Source organism: Coregonus clupeaformis, chromosome 10 (genome assembly GCF_020615455.1).
Source record: "Coregonus clupeaformis isolate EN_2021a chromosome 10, ASM2061545v1, whole genome shotgun sequence".
Classification (NCBI taxonomy): Eukaryota; Metazoa; Chordata; class Actinopteri; order Salmoniformes; family Salmonidae; genus Coregonus; species Coregonus clupeaformis.
Window position 1 is genome coordinate 50,669,010 of NC_059201.1, and position 22,626 is coordinate 50,691,635.

Sequence of the window (22,626 nt, forward strand, 5' to 3'; positions counted from 1 at the left end):
GTTTGAAAGGCAAATGAATACCATGCCTTGAGGGTTTGCGGATGGGTGTATGGTGTGTGTGTAGGTACACGTGCCAAAGTGTGTTACACTCCATTTCAGTTTTCCTGACGGAACTGACACACAGTCATGATAGGAAGGCCCCGGGACATGTACTGGAGAGTGTATTGGAGAATGTGCATTGGTGTGTTTTGTGCCTGCACACATGCATCCATTTTTGTTACCCTTTCTCGCTCACCTTTAGTGACAGCAATGGTTGTCAAATGAGTGTGTGTGAGTTTGTCCGTGTGTTACACTGCCTCGCCTTTTGTAAAGTGGGGTCCCCCACAGTTTCAGAACATGTCCTCTAAGCGAAATGACTGGTGTTTGTGTGTTTGCTAGTGCCATCGTTGACACAGTACAATGGTTTTGACTGCATATCGATCTCAAGGTGTGTGTTCCGTCCGCAAACATACGTGTGTGTGCTAGCCTGCCTCAGTCTCGTACCTTTAGTGACGTCGTTGACGCAGTACTTGAAGTCGGGCCCTCCGCAGCTCCAGGACATGTCCTCCAGGTTGAAGGATTGGTTGGAGCGCAGCATTATCACCTCGATGGCACTCGACTTGAGCAGGGCAATCTGGTCCTCAGCCGTCAGCTCCCTGATTACAACCAGGGTTGTATTCATTAGTGCACACCGCAGAAAAAAAGATTGTACAGGGAAAAACAGAAACAAGCGTTTCTCATTAGACAAGTTCAGGTAGTCCCCCTCCCTGTTTAAGTCGTTTTTCTTCCGTTTGGTAGTTAACGAATGTGAATCAGGAAGATGGCATCTGTTAAAAGAAGTGGCCATAATCAGTCGGCTTACGGTCCTCTTTTAGGTCAGACAGGGGTTAAAAGGATGGGGTTGTAGACTGAGATTTAGGAGATAGTTGGTTCCAGACCACGCTATCTGATTGGTCAAAAATCTGTTGTTTCAGTCGCACAGTGGGCTAACGGTCAGACGGGTTAAGTTAAAAAAAGGCTGGGGTATCTAGATCTAGCTATAGTGGGTAAATCAATGTCAGAGTTTTTAAGTGGAAGGATCTGGTAACACTTTAGGTAGATGGGGCACAAGATAGTTATTGGCTATTCATAACACCTTCATAAACTCCACACACAAGTGGCGATATAAGGAAGTTCATGTAGGCGGTTTTGCAACCATGTCATTGAGTTACCATGTATACCCATTAGTTTGAGCAGTTGTGTTGTGCAATCAAGATCAATAATTGTCTAGGGTTGTAAGGCGCTGTATCTCACACATGCACCAGTGCAGGCCCCATTACCTTTCCATGACACTGAGCGATGGCCTCTGTTGGCAAACTCGACATGCACTGAAAGGAGCAAACACTGTATGACAACAGGCCTTGCGTTGCCGGGTGAAAAAACAACAACCCGACATGTCATATCTGTCACGGCAGAAGTTAAGAGTTTCCGCAGGAACTCGTATATCCGTCATGGCTAATGCGCTGCAATCAGGCATTATAGCCCCTGAGGGGTTAAATTAAGTTGTATAGAATTTAATCGAAACATTTATTTCTTTTGAGGATTTGTTTTGTATTCTTTGTACTATTTCAGGGTAAACGTACTGAAGACCCCTAGTTCTTTACTGACGCAATATGACCTTCGACCTAATCAACCAATCACATCTTCAGAGTGACGTTAAAGGCACAAGCTGTAATTTCGACAGCCTGTCTCTGTCACTTGGCTTGCTTTAAAGCTGAGGGATGGGGCTGGACAAAGAACCACTCTCAAATGCATAAATGGAGCTATGGATGCAATAACTAGTTTTCAACATATTGAAGCTATACAATGTTTGTTAACAAAGACTCAACAGACAGCAAAAAACATTTGAGCAATACAACCTTAGATTCAGTTGTATAGTCTCTGAGAAGCAATGGCTATATTACATTAATTGTAGAGCACTGACAAGCCTTTAAGCTCAAAGCGCTTCTTGGGTCAGAAGACAGCTTACGTGATCATTACTAACAAAGCCTGTTACTGTGTCCTCGACCACACTTTCCTCTGCCACCCGGGGGGGATGAAGACAGAACGTACACAGTGACGACCACACATGCTAATGTTTACTGTGACGACAGCCACTCGCGCCACGTGTAGGACAGATATCAGCTGCTGATAACAAAAGATAACTAAAGGCACACTTGTCCTTGTTTGTAGGAACACTCAGACCCTTAAACGAGTAAACACACAAATAAGGCTTTGTTTACATTCATGCCACGTAGAGTTCAATCAATTTTCAGGGCAACTGCCTATACTCATATTGGAGTATCACACACAATATTTTTAATTTTTTTGTGCACATTGTAGGATCACACACACAAACGAACGCACGCGCGCACACACACAATCTCTCTCTCAAAAAAACAACTAGCACAAAATGTACAGTACACCCCCCCACACACACATACATACATTTACCCCCCTTGCTATCCCCTCATCCCCTACCTAACCCACCCACCCCAACCCCCTCACCCCACTCAGCCCTCCACCCACCTGAAGCCGGGGATCATCTTGGCGAATCCGATGACCTTCTGGATGCTGTAGCTGACCAGGTCGGCCAGGTGGGGCAGCATGGAGAGCTTGGAGCCGTCGTCGTCGGAGTCCGGGCTGCCCCCCTGCTCCTGGTACATCATCAGCAGGTTACTGAAGTTCATCAGCTTAGTGTCCACCGACTCTATATGGAGGGAGGGTGTAGGAGAAAGGGGGGCGGGGGGGTTGAGAGTGAGAGAGGGGGGGGTTGAGAGTGGAGGGGGTGAGAGAGATTAGATGAGTTTAAAACTCTTAGGAGAAAAACAACATTCCCTTCAGATAAGTGTCCACCGATTCTGCAGAAAAAAGGGAAGGGGAGGGGGACACGGAGAGAGAGAGAGAGAGAGAGAGAGAGAGAGAGAGAGAGAGAGAGAGAGAGAGAGAGAGAGAGAGAGAGAGAGAGAGAGAGAGAGAGAGAGAGAGAGAGAGAGAGAGAGAGAGAGAGAGAGAGAGAGAGAGAGAGAGAGAGAGAGAGAGAGAGAGAGAGAGAGAGAGAGAGAGAGAGAGAGAGATATAGATATAGATATAGATAGAGTGGGGAGAACAAGTATTTGATACACTGCCGGTTTTCCTACTTACAAAGCATGTAGAGGTCTGTAATTTTTTATCATAGGTACACTTCAACTGTGAGAGACGGAATCTAAAACAAAAATCCAGAAAATCACATTGTATGATTTTTAAGTAATCAATTTGCATTTTATTGCATGACATAAGTATTTGATCACCTACCAATGAGTAAGAATTCCGGCTCTCACAGACCTGTTAGTTTTTCTTTAAGAAGCCCTCCTGTTCTCCACTCATTACCTGTATTAACTGCACCTGTTTGAACTTGTTACCTGTATAAAAGACACCTGTCCACACACTCAATCAAACAGACTCCAACCTTTCCACAATGGCCAAGACCAGAGAGCTGTGTAAGGACATCAGGGATAAAATTGTAGACCTGCACAAGGCTGGGATGGGCTACAGGACAATAGGCAAGCATCTTGGTGAGAAGGCAACAACTGTTGGTGCAATTATTAAAAAATGGAAGAAGTTCAAGATGACGGTCAATCACCCTCGGTCTGGGGCTCCATGCAAGATCTCACCTCGTGGGGCATCAATGATCATGAGGAAGGTGAGGGATCAGCCCAGAACTACACGGCAGGACCTGGTCAATGACCTGAAGAGAGCTGGGACCACAGTCTCAAAGAAAACCATTAGTAACACACTACGCCGTCATGGATTAAAATCCTGCAGTGCATGCAAGGTCCCCCTGCTCAAGCCAGCGCATGTCCAGGCCCGTCTGAAGTTTGCCAATGACCATCTGGATGATCCAGAGGAGGAATGGGAGAAGGTAATGTGGTCTGATGAGACAAAAATTGAGCTTTTTGGTCTAAACTCCACTCGCCGTGTTTGGAGGAAGAAGAAGGATGAGTACAACCCCAAGAACACCATCCCAACTGTGAAGCATGGAGGTGGAAACATCATTCTTTGGGGATGCTTTTCTGCAAAGGGGACAGGACGACTGCACCGTATTGAGGGGAGGATGGATGGGGCCATGTATCGCGAGATCTTGGCCAACAACCTCCTTCCCTCAGTAAGAGCATTGAAGATGGGTCGTGGCTGGGTCTTCCAGCATGACAACGACCCGAAACACACAGCCAGGGCAACTAAGGAGTGGCTCCGTAAGAAGCTTCTCAAGGTCCTGGAGTGGCCTAGCCAGTCTCCAGACCTGAACCCAATAGAAAATCTTTGGAGGGAGCTGAAAGTCTGTATTGCACAGCGACAGCCCCGAAACCTGAAGGATCTGTATGGAGGAGTGGGACAAAATCTCTGCTGAAGTGTGTGCAAACCTGGTCAAGACCTACAGGAAACGTATGATCTCTGTAATTGCAAACAAAGGTTTCTGTACCAAATATTAAGTTCTGCTTTTCTGATGTATCAAATACTTATGTCATGCAATAAAATGCAAATTAATTACTTAAAAATCATACAATGTGATTTTCTGGATTCTCTCACAGTTGAAGTGTACCTATGATAAAAATTACAGACCTCTACATGCTTTGTAAGTAGGAAAACCTGCAAAATCGGCAGTGTATCAAATACTTTCTCCCCACTGTAGGTAGGTAGGTAGGTAGGTGTTCCGGATGACTATGTGATCACGCTCTCCGTAGCCGATGTGAGTAAGACTTTTAAGCAGGTCAACATTCACAAGGCCGCAGGGCCAGACGGATTACCAGGACGTGTACTCCGAGCATGTGCTGACCAACTGGCAAGTGTCTTCACTGACATTTTCAACATGTCCCTGACTGAGTCTGTAATACCAACATGTTTCAAGCAGACCACCATAGTCCCCGTGCCCAAGGACTCTAAGATAACCTGCCTAAATGACTACCGACCCGTAGCACTGACGTCTGTAGCCATGAAGTGCTTTGAAAGGCTGGTCATGGCTCACATCAACAGCATTATCCCAGAAACCCTAGACCCACTCCAATTTGCATACCGCCCCAACAGATCCACAGATGATGCAATCTCTATTGCACTCCACACTGCCCTTTCCCACCTGGACAAGAGGAACACCTACGTGAGAATGCTATTCATTGACTACAGCTCAGCATTCAACACCATAGTGCACTCAAAGCTCATCACTAAGCTAAGGATCCTGGGACTAAACACCTCCCTCTGCAACTGGATCCTGGACTTCCTGACGGGCCGCCCCCAAGTGGTAAGGGTAGGTAACAACACATCTGCCATGCTGATCATCAACACGGGGGCCCCTCAGGGGTGCGTGCTCAGTCCCCTCCTGTACTCCCTGTTCACCCATGACTGCATGGCCAGGCACGACTACAACACCATCATTAAGTTTGCCGACGACACAACAGTGGTAGGCCTGATCACCGACAACGATGAGACAGCCTATAGGGAGGAGGTCAGAGACCTGGCCGTGTGGTGCCAGGACAACAACCTCTCCCTCAACGTGACCAAGACAAAGGAGATGATTGTGGACTACAGGAAAAAAAAGAGGACTGAGCACGCCCCCATTCTCATCGACGGGGCTGTAGTGGAACAGGTTGAGAGCTTCAAGTTCCTTGGTGTCCACATCACCAACGAACTATCCTGGTCCAAACACACCAAGACAGTCGTGAAGAGGGCACGACAAAGCCTATTCCCCCTCAGGAGACTGAAAAGATTTGGCATGGGTCCTCAGATCCTCAAAAAATTATACAGCTGCACCATCGAGAGCATCCTGACTGGTTGCATCACCGCCTGGTATGGCAACTGCTTGGCCTCCGACCGCAAGGCACTACAGAGGGTAGTGCGTACGGCCCAGTACATCACTGGGGCCAAGCTTCCTGCCATCCAGGACCTCTATACCAGGCGGTGTCAGAGGAAAGCCCTCAAAATTGTCAAAGACTCCAGCCACCCTAGTCATAGACTGTTCTCTCTGCTGCCGCACGGCAAGCGGTACCGGAGTGCCAAGTCTAGGTCCAAAAGACTTCTCAACAGCTTCTACCCCCAAGCCATAAGACTCCTGAACAGCTAATCATGGCTACCCGGACTATTTGCACTGCCCCCCCACCCCATCCTTTTACGCTGCTGCTACTCTGTTAATTATTTATGCATAGTCACTTTAACTCTGCCCACATGTACATATTACCCCAACTACCTCAACTAGCCGGTGCCCCCGCACATTGACTCTGCACCGGTACCCCCCTGTATATATAGCCTCCCCTACTGTTATTTTATTTTACTTCTGCTCTTTTTTCTCAACACTTTTTTGTTGTTGTTTTATTTTTACTTTTTTGTTAAAAATAAATGCACTGTTGGTTAAGGGCTGTAAGTAAGCATTTCACTGTAATGTCTGCACCTGTTGTATTCGGCGCATGTGGCCAATACAATTTGATTTGATTTGATTTGAGGTAGGTAGGGTAGATAGGTAGATAGATAGATACATAGATAGAGAGATAGAGAGATAGATACACTTGCACACACTCGCACACACACAAATGCACACACCCACCCACCCACACGTAAATCTAATGAATGACTCAACACAGAGCGAGGTTTGTTCATTGAGGAAGGGAACACAGTGACCATCAGAAAACAACTTAGATAAGAGTAAGACAGAGAGAGAGAGAAACAGAAGTAGAGATACATAGAGAGAAAGTGACAGGAATAAAGAACGGAAGAGATTTAGAAAGAAAAGGAGAGAGAAAGAAAGATAAGGAGCAAGTGAGAAATAAATAAATAAAGGGAAATAAAAACAGGTAGAAAAACACATGTATCATACAATATCCCTGTGCTGTTTTTATAGCCAGGGAACTCAGGCTGTGAGGGCCGTGTCCCTCTGTGAGTTCACTCCATTATGAGAGGATGTGTTAATGGGAGACTGTTAACTACTGGGAGACAGTGGTCTGAAGGTCTACAGGGGGTCCAGAGAAACCCCTGAAGATTCTGAGTAAAACCGCATGAGGGATTGACACACACACACACACACACACACACACACACACACACACACACACACAGAGGAGCACACACATACGGGAGCAGGAGAGAGCTCACACACAAACACACAGGACGCAATCACTGATGACAACTAACACCAAGTGTGTGTGATCTCCATCATCTCCCTCGCTGTGTGTCCGCTACACCCTCTGATTCTTAATTTCTTACCTAAAATCAAATCAAATTGTAATCGTCACATGTGCCAAATACAACAGGTGTAGATCTTACAGTGAAATGCTTACTTACAAGCCCTTAACCAACAATGCAGTTTTAAGAAAGAATACCCCAAAAAAATTTAAATGAAATAAAAGTAACAAAAGAGCAGCAGTAAAATAACAATAGTAAAATATCAATAGCGAGGCTATTTACACGCACAGAGCCAATGTGTGGGGGCACCGGTTAGTCGAAGTAATTGAGGTAATATGTACATGTAGGTAGAGTTATTAAAGTGACTATGCATAGATAATAAACAGAGAGTAGCAGCAGCGTAAAAGAGGGGGGAGGGCAATGCAAATAGTCTAGGTAGCCATTTGATTAGCTGTTCAGGAGTCTTATGGCTTGGGGGTTGAAGCTGTTTAGAAGCCTCTTGGACCTAGACATGGTGCTCCGGTACCGCTTGCCATGCGGTAGCAGAGAGAACAGTCTATGACTAGGGTGGCTGGAGTCTTTGACAATTTTTAGGGCCTTCCTCTGACACCACCTGGTATAGAGGTCCTGGATGGCCCCTGTACGCATTACCCTCTGTAGTGCCTTGCGGTCGGAGGCCGAGCAGTTGCCATTCCAGGCAGTGATGCAACCAGTCAGGATGCTCTCGATGGTGCAGCTGTAGAACCTTTTGAGGATCTGAGGACCCATGCCAAATCTTTTCAGTCTCCTGAGGGGGAATAGGTTTTGTCGTGCCCTCTTCACGACTGTCTTGGTGTGCTTGGACCATGCTAGTTTGTTGGTGATGTGGACACCAAGGAACTTGAAGCTCTCAACCTGCTCCACTACAGCCCTGTCGATGAGAATGGGGGCGTGCTCGGTCCTCTTCTTTTTCCTGTAGTCCACAATCATCTCCTTTGTCTTGATCACATTGAGGGAGAGGTTGTTGTCCTGGCACCACACCTTTTCCCATTTTTCTGCGTGCGTGCCTGTCTAATGGATGTAAGAACGTGCCATAAGCTCACTCCACAGCTAGCTTGAAATATCGGCAATGGTGCTATCGAAACTAATCCTTTTCTATAGCACAACTGGATGGTAAGTTGTCACGTGCTTGCAATCAGAGGACCACTGGTTCAAGCCCAGTAAGGGGACAGGGACAGTGGAGGAAGCGAAGCTGTTAGAAGCACACTGCCGTTTGTTTACCTGGAGAGTGGCTGAAGGAGTCAGATGAGGCATCAGACAGAGAGTGGAGAGAGGCAGCTCTGCTGGCACTGCGTGTCACTGGGCCTTCTCGGACCGGAGGCTATAAAGGAAAACACACAAAGCATTTAGCATACATTTTTACATAAATATAAAATCGAACCTACAATCCTGGCATTGCAAGCACCATGCCATGCTGTACCAACTAGGGCTGACCCAATTAGTCAACTAGTCGATTGTTTGGTCGATAGGCTGTTGGTCAACCAACATTTATTTTGTCGAGCAGTAGCATATATACAGTGCATTCGGAAAGTGTTCAGACCCCTTCCCTTTTTCCACGTTGTTACGTTACAGCCTTATTCTAAAATTTATTAAATAAAAAATGTTCCTCATCAATCTACACACAATACCCCATAATGGCAAAGTCGAAAACAGGTTTTTAGAAATGTTTGCAAATTTATAACAAATAAAAAACAGAAATACCTTATTTACATAAGTATTCAGAACCTTTGCTATGAGACTTTAAATTGAGCTCAGGTGCATCCTGTTTCCATTGATCATCCTTGAGAAGTTTCTACAACTTGATTGGAGTCCACCTGTGGTAAATGCAATTGATTGGACATGATTTGGAAAGGCACACACCTGTCTATATAAAAGGTCCCACAGTTGACAGCGCATGTCAGAGCAAAAACCAAGCCATGAGGTCGAAGGAATTGTCCGTAGAGCTCAGAGACAGGATCTTGTCGAGGCACAAATCTGGGGAAGGTTATCAAGACATTTCTGGAGCATTGAAGGTCCACAAGAAAACAGTGGCCTCCATCATTCTTAAATGGATGAAGTTTAGAACCACCAAGACTCTCCTAGAGCTGGGTGCCCGGCCAAACTGAGCAATCGGGGGAGAAGGGCCATGGTTAGGGAGGTGACAAAGAACCTGATGGTCACTCTGACAGAGCTCCAGAGTTTCTCTGTCGAGATGGGAGAACCTTCCAGAAGGACAACCATCTCTGCAGCACTCCACCAATCAGGCCTTTATGGTAGAGTTGCCAGATGGAAGCCACTCCTCAGAAAAAGGCACATGACAGCCCACTTGGAGTTTGCCAAAAGGCACCTAAAGGACTCTCAGACCATGAGAAACAAGATTCTCTGGTCTGATGAAACCAAGATTGAACTCTTTGGCCTGAATGCCAAGCGTCACGTCTAGAGGAAACCTGGCACCATCCCTACGGTGAAGCATGGTGGTGGCAGCATCATGCTGTGGGGATGTTTTTCAGCTCAGGTCCTCAGACTGGGGCGAAGGTTCACCTTCCAACAGGACAACGACCCTAAGCACACAGCCAAGACAACGCAGGAGTGGCTTCAGGACAAGTCTCTGAATGTCCTTGAGTGGCCCAGCCAGATCCCGGACTTGAACCCAATCTAACATCTCAGGAGAGACCTGAAAATAGCTGTGCAGCAACGCTTCCCATCCAACCTGACAGAGCTTGAGAAGATCTGCAGAGAAGAATGGGAGAAACTCCCCAAATACAGGTGTGCCAAGCTTGTAGTGTCATACTCAAGAACACTTGAGGCTGTAATCGCTGCCAAACGTGCTTCAACAAAGTACTGAGTAAAGAGTCTGAATACTTATGTAAATTTGATATTTCCTTTTTTTTTTATTTAATACATTTCCTACCATGTCTAAAAACTTGTTTTTGCTTTGCGATTATGGGTTATTGTGTGTAGATTGATGTGATTTATAGGATATTTATTTTTATCAGGATATTTTCTACCTGCAGGCTACAATGTTTTTATTTATTTGTTGGCTTTATAGGCTATCTTTCATACAGTAGTTGGCTATGGTAATAGAAGTTACTTTTTAGGTTTGGGTTTGTGTCGTTTTCATTTAGATTTCAATTAGATGCGGTTTTACTCAGAATCTTCAGGGGTTTCTCTGGACCCCCTGTAGACCCTTCAGACCACTGATTAACCACATGACAATGATTTTGAGATACGAAGATACTATTATAAATTAAATTAAATTGTTCCACAGAAATGTGCATATGAAAACCATAACTGGCACGCAGAACGGTAGAAATTGTAAAATATATTGGCAGTCCACATGAGAAAGTTTGCTGACTCCTCGTGTAGCCTATTACTGGCAACTTCTGGAGAGTAACGGCAGAATCTGCGAAAGCCAGTTGGAGCGGGAGGAAGATGGACGGGACATGTAAAGTTTTTTTCTTCTGGTTATCTTGATCTCTGGCTCCCTCTTGAGTCATTTGTGTCTTCTTTCTTTAAACAGTGCACTTATTAAAGCATCAGACAAGCTCAATGCATATATAGTTGATTTAATTAAAACACATAGGGTGTGTCTAGATATGTAAAAATACACGTTTTAACATTTTGACCAATCGATTGGTCGAATGAACAGACGACTTTCAGTCGACCAATACTTCTTTTTTTGTCGGGGACAGCCCTACTACCAACTGAGCCATACAAGACCACGGGTACTCAATATAGTGTGTATCACTGACCATTGGACAATTAAATGCCACACTGCACACTTCGGGAGGAGTTTCATCCCAGGAGCTATGGTGTTACGGAGTTGACACTAGTGTGATGGAGTGGAGACTGGTGTTTTGGAGTGAATACTGGTGTTACAGATTAGAGACTAGTGTTACTAAGTGAAGACAGATATTAAAGAATGAAGGCTGGTATTACGGAGTGGAGGCTGGTGTTACGGAGGGGAGGGTGGTGTTACGGAGGGGAGGGTGGTGTTACGGAGTGGACGCTGGTGTTACGGAGGGGAGGCTGGTGTTACGGAGGGGAGGGTGGTGTTACGGAGGGGAGGGTGGTGTTACGGAGGGGAGGGTGGTGTTACGGAGTGGACGCTGGTGTTACGGAGGGGAGGCTGGTGTTACGGAGGGGAGGGTGGAGTTACGGAGGGGAGGGTGGAGTTACGGAGGGGAGGGTGGAGTTACGGAGGGGAGGGTGGTGTTACGGAGGGGAGGGTGGAGTTACGGAGGGGAGGGTGGAGTTATGGAGTTGGCACTACAGAGTGGAGACTGGTGTTACTGAGTGGACACGGACCCTGAAGCGGTTGAAGTCGGAGTAAGAGTCGTCGTAGGTCTTGTGGTGTGCCTCAACCAGCGTGGCGATGACCTGGCTCTGCTCCTCGCTCAGACGGGGCCGCTGTGCCTCCCTCTGCGCCTCCTCATCCTTCCTCCGCTGGATCAGATCCTTCTTCCTCTGCACCTCCTCGTCTGTCAGAATGACTGGGAGACAGAGGTTTAGAAGGAGAATGTGGAAGAGGCATTTTGAGCAGGAAGAGATCAGAAAGAGGTCAGAGCAAGAAAGACAGAAGGAGAAAGGGTTATAAAAATGGATTAGAGAGAGAGAGAGAGAGAGAGAGAGAGAGAGAGAGAGAGAGAGAGAGAGAGAGAGAGAGAGAGAGAGAGAGAGAGAGAGAGAGAGAGAGAGAGAGAGAGAGAGAGAGAGAGAGAGAGAGAGAGAGAGAGAGAGAGAGAGAGAAAGAAAGAAAGAGAGAATGTGTTATTGAATGCAGCCGTTTTTATATCAATATCAAATCATTTCTGGGTAACAATTAAGTACCTTACTGTAGATTTCCATTAAAATGGCAAAAAAACGATTTCTCAAACAATAATTTTGCTAGGACTGTCTGGGAGTGGACTGAGTTTGAAGGAGAAAACTGAAAACTAGCTGTTATTGGCTTTGGAACTCTCTTTATTGGTCTATTAACCAATTTCCCGCATGGTGATGTCATGCTGATTAGACAGACCTGAAATAACACTGATAAAAAATGTCACACTTTTACAGTGTTAGTTTCATCAGATGTTGTATAATATGATATAAAACACAGGAAAAGCTGACTTTTGACTAGGCCTTTAAGGAGTTTAAAAGAGAGGGAGGAGTTCCAAATAAAAAAGTGGTGTGACAGAAAGTGAGAAATGCAGATGTCACATCATGACTATATCAGACTGAAATGACTAGGGCTGGGTGATATGACCAAAATATAATTTCCCAATATCTTTCTCATTTTTGACGGTATGGTGGTATTTGACTATTTAATGTTTCTAATAACAAAAGTTTTAAATGTGTTTTATGATTAGTGCATGACCCTAGAACGGCAACAAAATAAATTCTAAGTGATTTTAATGGTCTTTCTCCATTATGATGGTTTTATACTGAAACAAACTAGGCCAAAACTGACAGTGAAATAGTCCAATTTGTAGAACTTTTCATTTAATTTAGCTTTGTATCACAACATCATTATAGATGGTTTTGTAAAAATCATAGCGGTATGTTGAGTCATACCGGTATACACGATATATCACCCAGCCCTAATTGGGACATCGGCAAAATAGAGATGTAACACTGATGCTGTGTGTGTGTGTTAGAACTAGCGCATGTAAGTGTGTGTGTACACAAGCACAAGCCAGCGTGTGTTCCACAATGTGATAAGGCTGCCGCTGCGCCCGCATCGGAGGGGCTTGTTGTTGTCGGGGGGTCCGTGAAAAAGACTCCCTAGTGCTGTCGTCAACACAGCACGCATTGTCTCCGTTCTGTTACGCCTGTTGTTGCCCCAGCCACTGAATTAGCTCACACTCCGCGCCGCACTACAACGTGTTGTTGTCGATGCAGCAGCAGCACCAAGAGCAGCAGTATAAGTGCATTCCACTGGCTCCCATTCATGTACAGTGTTCGGAGCAGTAGCATCACTCTCCGGGAATTCACTGTTCAATCTCAGAGGGAGAACAACATCCGGAAACCAGCCCCTGCTTCAAATACAAATTCTAAACACCCGCCTGGACAATATCCGGAATTCACGGGAAACCTTCTATTTACGGACTCTGAAAACAAACGGAGTACGTTGGACAAAACATCAGCAGGTGTCTAAAGTTCAGATGGGAGCGTAATGTACAGGCTCTCCCGGAACGATCTAGTAATCCTAGTGGACATTTTAAACATTGTTATGAGGGCAATGGCTTAGAAGGAGTCCAAACGTTGCGTAACACTATTGGTATATAACAAAAACTATACGGTATGTGCCTTGTTCTCTACAGGCTCAAAGGGGGGGTATATGGCGCTGTGATATGTTTCCTGTGTGTGCGTTTGTGTGGGTGTTTGTTATTGCTATTGGCACGGTAATACATGTTTTAATGCTGACACGTATTTGCTTCTAAGAGGAAAGAAGCTCTTTCGTTTGAATTCCCATTTTTCCTCCAAGAGTGGCTGAATTATTTCCTGTTATCAGTATGTCATTACATGCCATCAACAGTTGCCAGACTGATAGAAGCTAATTTCTCTCTTTAGTGCACTTTCAGACCCTCCCTACTCTTTTCAACACACACATCGTCATGGTTCAAGAGATCATTCATAATTTAAGAGCTCATTCAGCCACTCATGGAGGAAAATGAGTGTATTTGCCAAACAACAGGCTGAAAATACATTACTTCCTGTAGTGCTCTTCAGAGTAAAATTCAATTTTTTTTTGTGTATGTGTGATCATGTGTATGTCTGATATTATACCTCAGTAGGACAACACCACATGATTCAATGCCTCTAATCTAGTGTTTCTTAATCCTGGTCCTGGACACTAATGGGTGCACATTTTTGTTTTTGCCCTAGCACTACACACCTGATTCCACTAATCAAAGGTTTGATGGTGAGTTGATTCTTTGAATTAGGTGTGTAATGCTACTAGGGCAAAAACAAGAATGTGCACCCTTTTGGGTCCCCAGGACCAGGATTAAGAAACTACTTTAATCTGCAAGGCTATGCTCTCAGTCAAAAATAAAAAGTGCATTTCTGATGGAAGAAATGATGAGGAAGGAGGAGTGGGATAAGGTTGCCCCTAGGCACTGCTCTACAGTCAAATAGGGAAGCTGATCTCATACACTCACATTCCTTAATCATGCTGATCTTAGGTCAGTTTTGCATTATTCCCACTAATGGCTGACATTAGGATTTACTGACGTGGAAACTGATCCTGGATCTGTGAACAAGACACTCACACTCCTTCATCATGCCGATGTCCACGCAGCGCTTGAGCCGGCAGGCCTGGCAGTGGCGGCGGTTGTCCTTGGTTATGGTGCAACTGCCGTTGAAAGGACAGGTAAAGCTGGCCTTACGCTTCATACTGCGTCTGTAGAGGAAGAGGGGGAAGAGGGAGAGATAGGGATAGAGGGAGGGAGAGGAGGGAGAGAGGGGGAGAGATAGAGATGGAGGGAGGGGGAGAGAGGGAGGGAGAGGGAGGGAGATGGGGAGAGAGGGAGGGAGAGAGAGGGATAGAGGGAGGGAGGGAGGGAGGGAGGGAGGGAGGGAGGGAGGGAGGGAGGGAGGGAGGGAGAGGGAGGGAGATGGGGAGAGGGAGAGAGGGAGGGAGAGAGAGGGATAGAGGGAGGGTATTACAATAAACGGACTATATTATCATGATAACGATAAATAGAACGATAAGTTTATAACATTCATGTGCATCACAGTTTTTTTATATTACCCTTAAAACTTCTACTACTACTTTGAATGTTATAGTTATCAATTGATAACAAGCCCATATTAGCAGACTTATTTCATTTCAAACTTCACATTTCTTTAGTATAGGCTACTTGTAATTAAAAGCATGTGAAAAAGGTAATTCAAATAACCAAATTCAACCTAGCTAATTTCCGATTTATACGAAATTGTTTGACTACAGAGGTAGCAAAACTGTACTTCAAATCTATGATACTCCCCCACTTAACATACTGCTTGACTAGTTGGGCCCAAGCTTGCTGTACAACAGTAAGACCTATTCAGTCTGTCTACAAACAGGCTCTCAAAGTGCTTGATAGGAAGCCCAATAGCCATCATCACTGTCACATCCTTAGAAAGCATGAGCTCCTGAGTTGGGAAAATCTTGTGCAATACACCGATGCATGTCTTGTATTCAAGATCCTAAATGGCTTGGCTCCCCCTCCACTCAGTATTTTTGTTAAACAGAAAACCCAAACATATGGCAGCAGATCCACAAGGTCTGCCATGAGAGGTGACTGTGTAGTTCCCCTAAGGAAAAGCACCTTTAGTAAATCTGCTTTTTCTGTGAGAGCTTCCCATGTCTGGAATACACTGCCATCAGACACACACAACTGCACCACATATCACACTTTCACAAAATGCTTGAAGACATGGCTAAAGGTCAATCAGATTTGTGAACATGGTCCCTAGCTGTGTGTTGCCGTTTTCCATGTCTGTTGTCTGTAACTTGTGAGGTGTGGAAACATTTTGTTGCTTTTATGAATTTTGTCTTGCTGCTTTTTGTTCTATGTTGCTCGGTCTGTATGCTACGTCTTGCTTGTCCTATGTTGCTATGTCTGTATGCTATGTCTTGTTCTATGTTGTTATTGTCCATATTGTAATTGTTTTTAATAACCTGCCCAGGGACTGCGGTTGAAAATTAGCCGGCTGGCTAAAACCGGCACTTTTACTGAAACGTTGATTAATGTGCACTGTCCCTGTAAAAATAAACTCAAACTCAAACTCAAACTCAAACAATATTATTATAATGTCCTCGATGACTGGTCTGTTTGGTTGATGCCAGTAATTTCCAGTTCATCGTCCCGGCTCTACTATCCATCAGTTCGAAGTGGGACCCAAATGTGTAATCGTTACATAAATATTGATGTCCTTCACCTCTTCACTTTGGATCCTACTCAAAGAAGCACAACCATGAACACATTACAGTCGAGGCAAAAAGAGAGAGGGGGATGCTTAAAAGCCATGCATAATAACTGACAGCAACACACTGTATGTAAACATTCGTGACACACACAGCATCATCAGACTCTATTTTACCCAATCATTTCAGTCTGATATAGTCATGATGTGACATCTGCATTTCTCACTTTCTGTCACACCACTTTTTTATTTGGAACTCCTCCCTCTCTTTTAAACCCCTTCAGCCTTCTTTCTTCTCATTCAACAACACATTTTCTCTTTCTTTAACGTATAATTACTGTAAATAGATATTTGTTTCCTTCTTCCTTCACACGCACTTACACACAGACACACCCACATGAGACACACACTCACCCACGAGACACACACACACAACACGTAATTACTGTAAATATGTTAAGACATTTCTGCTTCCTATTTCTCTGACACACACAAGTACCTGAGAAAAAAAGAGTGAGCCAAGATAGCTCTGTGTGTATGTCTGTAAGAGAGAGAGAGCGAGAGAGAGAGAGAGCAAGAGTGTTTTACAACGTGATAAGGCTGAGTGCACCCGCAATGGAGGGTCTCGCTGTTGCCAGGAGTGTGTGCATGTGTTTGCGCGTGTCCATACCTGAAGAAGCCCTTGCAGCCCTCGCAGGTCATGGCGTTGAAGTGGAATCCGGAGGCCTTGTCCCCGCACACACCGCAGATCCGCGGCGCGTTCCTGTCAAACTCATCATTGGCCAGAGTGGTGGTACTCACAGCTGTAGTCTCCATCACTACAGAAATAGAGAGAGAGAGGATGAAGAGAGACAGAGAGCGAGAGAGAGAAATGGGGAGAGAATGAGTGAGGGGGGTGGGATGGGTGGGAGAGAGGGAGATAGAGAAATAGAGAGCGATAGAAAGAGAAGGCGAAAGAGAAAGAGAGAAAAAAGCACATCAACGACCTTTGACCTGCAAGGCACACCGTGGGATTGGTCAGTATGTTATCGGTCCTCTGACCTCCTTCGGACCTATGGCTGCTTTGTGGGTCATGTTTGTATACTGTTGAATTGCATGGCTGCATACACTGAAACCATCCTGAAATAGGTTATCTCTCACACAGACAGAAATATCAGAGTGTTTGTGTGTGTGTGTGTATCATGTGTGTGTGCGTTTGTGTGTGTCAGAGAAGAAGGACGCTAATATTTGCAGGTGCAAATTGTTTGACAAAACAAGAGCTATTTTGTGTGACAACATCTTGCGCAAAATCTTATGGTCATTGCAGAAAAATGTTGCCTCTCAAAAGCCCAAACCATCGTCCAAGTCGTGGGAGGCGGAAACAGGTAAAGTACGGGATTGCCAGACAGGGCGAAGTATGGTGGGGTGGCTCTGCCACCCAGGCCGCTACAGCTACCATGAAGACCTGTCTGGATCCACCTGGAAACACGCTGGCCAACAGGGCTCTGGTAAAGCTAGTTGGACCAATCATCCACTTAGTGGAAAATACCATTTACAGAAATATTCACAAAGAATCTACAGCAAGATTTGGAAAAGGAAGGTGTCTCAAGTCAGACAAGAATAACGCAGCACAACCAAAGCCGAAAGGAAGTTGCAAAGTAGACCCCCTTCAACAACGGAGAACAATTCAGCGACTTCTGAGCATTCCACAACCTTGCCATTGGAGGGATTGTCTTCTACTTCTTTCTTTACAAAATAGTGCACAAGGCCACATAGGTATCTCCAGACCACGGTAAGCCAGATACGTAAATATATGCATCAGCAAAATGCAGCATCAGACCACCACCTCATAATAGGACTGCTCAGGCTGAAACTCAAGAAAAAACAGTTCAAGATTTAATGTCAGCCTACTCCAAGACCAGAACATGAGAGCGCTATTTCAGATCAACCTTTCTAACAGGTTCAAACCTCTTGACAGCTGATGAGGAAGAAGAGCATACCCTGGACCAGAGGTGGCAGAGAATGAAGAAGGAGTGGACAGAGGCATACAAGGAATCCAGTGGAAGGAAAACAAGACAACACAAATAATTAATCTCGGGAGAGAGTCTTGAGAAAATACAAAACCGGAAACAGGCAAAGCCAAACCTCAACAACTGTCGCACAAGAGCAGCAAAAGCACAACATGTATACTCCAAGGCATATACAAGTATATATAGGTATAAAAGAGCATAAAATAAGACAAGAACCGGGCCTCCCGAGTGGCGCAGCGGTCTAAAGCACTGCATCGCAGTGTTGCGGCGTCACTACAGCCTGGGGTTCAATCCCAGGCTGTGTCATTAACGGCCGTGACCGGTGCAGGCGCACAATTGGCCCAGCGTCGTTCGGGTTAGGGGAGGGTTTGGCTCATCGCGCTCTAGCGACGGGCCGGGCGCCTGCAGGCTGACTTCGGTCATCAGTTGAACGGTGTTTCCTCCGACACATTGGTGCGGCTGGCTTCCGGGTTAAGCGAGCGGGTGATAATTAAGAAGTGCGGTTTGGTGGGTCATGTTTCGGAGGACGCATGACTCTACCTTCGCCTCTCCCGAGCCCGTTGGGGAGTTGCAGCGATGAGACAAGATCGTAATCACGAAATTGGGGAGAAAAAGGGAGGTAAAAATTACAATAGAATATAATACAAAAAAAAAGAAAAGAACACACAAGCAGAAGCTCAACACAACATGAAGGAGCTCTACGACACCACACGGAAAATGGCAGGGAAACGCACAGCACCCCGACAAACCAATGACAGACAAAAGTGGCAAAGCACTCACAAAAACAAGAAAAGAGATGGGAAGAACACTTTAGGGAGATACTAAAACAGACCTACACCAATAGAGCCAGCCAACATACCTTCATCTGAACACCCTATTCAGGTCAATACCAACAAGGCGTGTAAACATGAAATAAAGAAAGACATCCAAAAACTGAAAAGCACCAGGACCTGACAGAATACCTCCAAAAGCCATCAGAGCAGACCCTAAGAAAGCAACCAAAATGCTGCACCAACTTCTGGGACAGATTTGGGATGAAGAAAGAGTACCAATGAATGGACAGAAGGACACTTGGTAAAGCTTCACAAAAAGGGCAACCTCAGAGACCGCAATAACTAAAGGGGCATCACGCTTTTATCTGTGCCAGGAAAAGTCTTGAGCAGGATCATCCTGGAAAGATTTTCAAAAGCACTGGACAAAGAACTCAGAGACCAACAAGCAGGATTCCGACAAGATAGATCATGTACCGACCACATTGCCACCATTCGCATCATTGCTGAACAGACCCTGGAATGGAACATAGCTCTACTGAACGTCTGCAGCAGGAGGAGGAGGAGGTCGTCGGGTAAGCTTGGCTTTATACATAGCTTGGCTTTGTCGAGTAAGGCTTAAAACTATGTATTTTGATTGTAGTTAGGTATTGTAGGTAGGTATCGTGGGTTGTTGTAGGTAGTTATTGTATGTAATTATTGTAGGTTAAGTATTGTATTCGGCGGTGCCGGGTGTAGCACGAAGCTAGCTAGCTAGCTAACTCACCACCTGGACTAGCTGGCGAGTGGCTATTAGCAACAGTATAGTTGTTTCACGCCTGAGAGTGCCTATAATTACGCCAGCTGGCTGCCTACAATAATTACATACAATAATTGCCTACCATTCAGCTGTTTTCTAACCTCATTGTCTGAACCGTTAACGTTAGGTAGCAAGTGGCTACTGCGCTTGAAAATTAGCAAGCTTGTTGCAACCTGGATAGCTACTTGTAAACAATAGCTGGAACGACCGAGCGAACAGACGCGAACTGGCTGAGTCAATTCAGTGGCTAGCTTTGCACTTGGCTAGCTAACACTAGCTGCTAGGGGTAAGTCATAACCTACACTTGTGTTTTTTTTTTTTTTACATATTGATAGCCCGAGTCGCTCAAGGAATTCGGGACATGGGTGACTAGTTAACGTTAGTTTGGCTCTCTCTGTGTATTCGTGCCGTGAAAGGAGAGGTTATTCTTTGTCTGAAAGCAATGGCTAGCTAGTTTGCTAACTATTCTAGCTAGCTAACTAACTAGCTATCAGCAACGGTATAGTTGTTTCACGCCTGAGAGTGCCTGTAATTACGCCAGCTGGCTGCCTACAATAATCACATACAATAATTGCCTACCATTCAGCTGTTTTCTAACCTCATTGTCTGAACCGTTAACGTTAGGTAGCAAGTGGCTACTGTGCTTGAAAATTAGCAAGCTTGTTGCAACCTGGATAGCTACTTGTAAACAATAGCTGGAACGACCGAGTGAACAGACGCGAACTGGCTGAGTCAATTCAGTGGCTAGCTTTGCACTTGGCTAGCTAATAGTAGCTGCTAGGGGTAAGTCATAACCTACACTTGTGTTTTTTTTTCATATTGATAGCCCGAGTCGCTCAAGGAATTCGGGACATGGGTGACTAGCTAACGTTAGTTTGGCTCTCTCTGTGTGTTCGTGCCGTGTGTTATGACGAGGTGCCCGGACATTTTCACGGAATAATACTGCACCTAGTTAGCTAACTGAATAAACTGGGTTAGTCTATTCCTAGAAAACATTGAACCACTGTAGTTTACAACAATTATAGTTTCTGAGGTGGAAGTTGGGAGAGTTATATTTGGGAGTTGTGGCTCTCTCCTTTCCCAGATGTTTAGTTCATTTTATTCCGATCTCCTCTGCATTATTGTAGCCATCTGCTGCAGCCTGTCAACTATGCCTCTGCCTATCCCTGTTCTCTCCTCTCCGCACAGGCTACACAAACGCCTCACACCGCGTGGCTGCTGCCTCTCTAACCTGGTGGTCCCTGCACGCACCACACACCTGGAGTTCCAGGTCTCAGGCAGCCTCTGGAACTGCCGTTCTGCTGCCAACAAGGCTGACTTCATCCCAGCCTATGCTACCCTCCAGTCCCTCGACTTCCTGGCGCTGACGGAAACATGGATTACCACTGAAAACACTGCTACTCCTACTGCTCTCTCCTCGTCTGACCATGTGTTCTCGCATACCCCGAGAGCATCTGGTCAGAGGGGTGGTGGCACAGGAATCCTCATCTCTCCCAAGTGGACATTCTCAATTTTTCCCCTAACCCATCTGTCTATCTCCTCATTTGAATTCCATACTGTCACAGTCACTAGCCCATTTAAGCTTAATATCCTTGTCATCTATCGCCCTCCAGGTTCCCTTGGAGAGTTCATCAATGAGCTTGACGCCTTGATAAGTTCCTTTCCTGAGGATGGCTCACCCCTCACAATTTTGGGGGATTTCAACCTCCCTACGTCTACATTTGACTCATTTCTCTCTGCCTCCTTCTTTCCACTCCTCTCCTCTTTTGACCTCACCCTCTCACCGTCCCCCCCTACTCACAAGGCAGGCAATACGCTTGACCTCATCTTTACTAGATGCTGTTCTTCTACTAATCTCACTGCAACTCCCCTCCATGTCTCCGACCACTACTTTGTATCCTTTTCTCTCTCGCTCTCCTCCAACACTACTCACTCTGCCCCTACACAGATGGTAATGCGCCGTCGCAACCTTCGCTCTCTCTCTCCCGCTACTCTCTCCTCTTCCATCCTATCATCTCTTCCCTCTGCTCAATCCTTCTCCCTACAATCTCCTGATTCTGCCTCCTCAACCCTCCTCTCCTCCCTTTCTGCATCCTTTGACTCTCTGTGTCCCCTATCCTCCCGGCCGGCTCGGTCCTCCCCTCCAGCTCCGTGGCTTGATGACTCATTGCGAGCTCACAGAACAGAGCTCCGGGCAGCGGAGCGGAAATGGAAGAAAACTAAACTCCCTGCCGACCTGGCATCTTTTCACTCCCTCCTCTCTACATTTTCTTCATCTGTTTCTGCTGCTAAGGCCACTTTCTACCACTCTAAATTCCAAGCATCTGCCTCTAACCCTAGGAAGCTCTTTGCCACATTCTCCTCCCTGCTGAATCCCCCCCCCCCCCTCTCTCTGTGGATGACTTCGTCAACCACTTTGAAAAGAAGGTTGACGACATCTGATCTTCGTTTGTTAAGTCTAATGACACTGCTGGTCCTGCTCAAACTGCCCTACCCTATGCTTTGACTTCTTTCTCCCCTCTCTCTCCAGATAAAATCTTGCGACTTGTGACTGCAGGCCGCCCAACAACCTGCCCGCTTGACCCCATCCCCTCCTCTCTTCTCCAGACCATCTCCGGTGACCTTCTCCCCTACCTCACCTCGCTGATCAACTCATCCTTGACCGCTGGCTATGTCCCTTCCGTCTTCAAGAGAGCGAGAGTTGCACCCCTTCTCAAAAAAACCAACACTCGATCCCACTGATGTCAACAACTACAGACCAGTATCCCTTCTTTCTTTTCTTTCCAAAACTATTGAGCGTGCCGTCTTTAGCCAACTCTCTTGCTATCTCTCTCAGAATGACCTTCTTGATCCAAACCAGTCAGGTTTCAGGACTGGTCATTCAACTGAGACTGCTCTTCTCTGTGTCACGGAGGCTCTCCGCACTGCTAAAGCTAACTCTCTCTCCTCTGCTCTTGTCCTTCTAGACCTGTCTGCTGCCTTTGATACTGTGAACCAT

At 45.8% G+C, this 22,626-nt stretch overlaps 1 protein-coding gene across 4 annotated transcripts in view; it reads right to left on the minus strand.

The window, feature by feature from the left end:
- Nucleotides 1-22,626, minus strand: part of LOC121575539 (vitamin D3 receptor B) — a 102,040-nt gene that overhangs the window by 13,896 nt on the left and 65,518 nt on the right. For all 4 annotated transcript variants that reach the window (XR_006002350.2, XM_041888704.2, XM_041888702.2 and 1 more), the window contains exons 3-8: nucleotides 16,721-16,868; nucleotides 14,412-14,542; nucleotides 11,467-11,651; nucleotides 8,401-8,500; nucleotides 2,527-2,707; nucleotides 484-635 (exon numbers count right to left, since the gene is read on the minus strand). Coding sequence is in view for 3 of the 4 variants with exons in the window: in XM_041888704.2 (XP_041744638.1) it covers nucleotides 484-635; nucleotides 2,527-2,707; nucleotides 8,401-8,500; nucleotides 11,467-11,651; nucleotides 14,412-14,542; nucleotides 16,721-16,868 (897 nt within the window). In the remaining variant the exon portion in view is untranslated. The remainder of the gene's footprint in view (nucleotides 1-483; nucleotides 636-2,526; nucleotides 2,708-8,400; nucleotides 8,501-11,466; nucleotides 11,652-14,411; nucleotides 14,543-16,720; nucleotides 16,869-22,626) is intronic.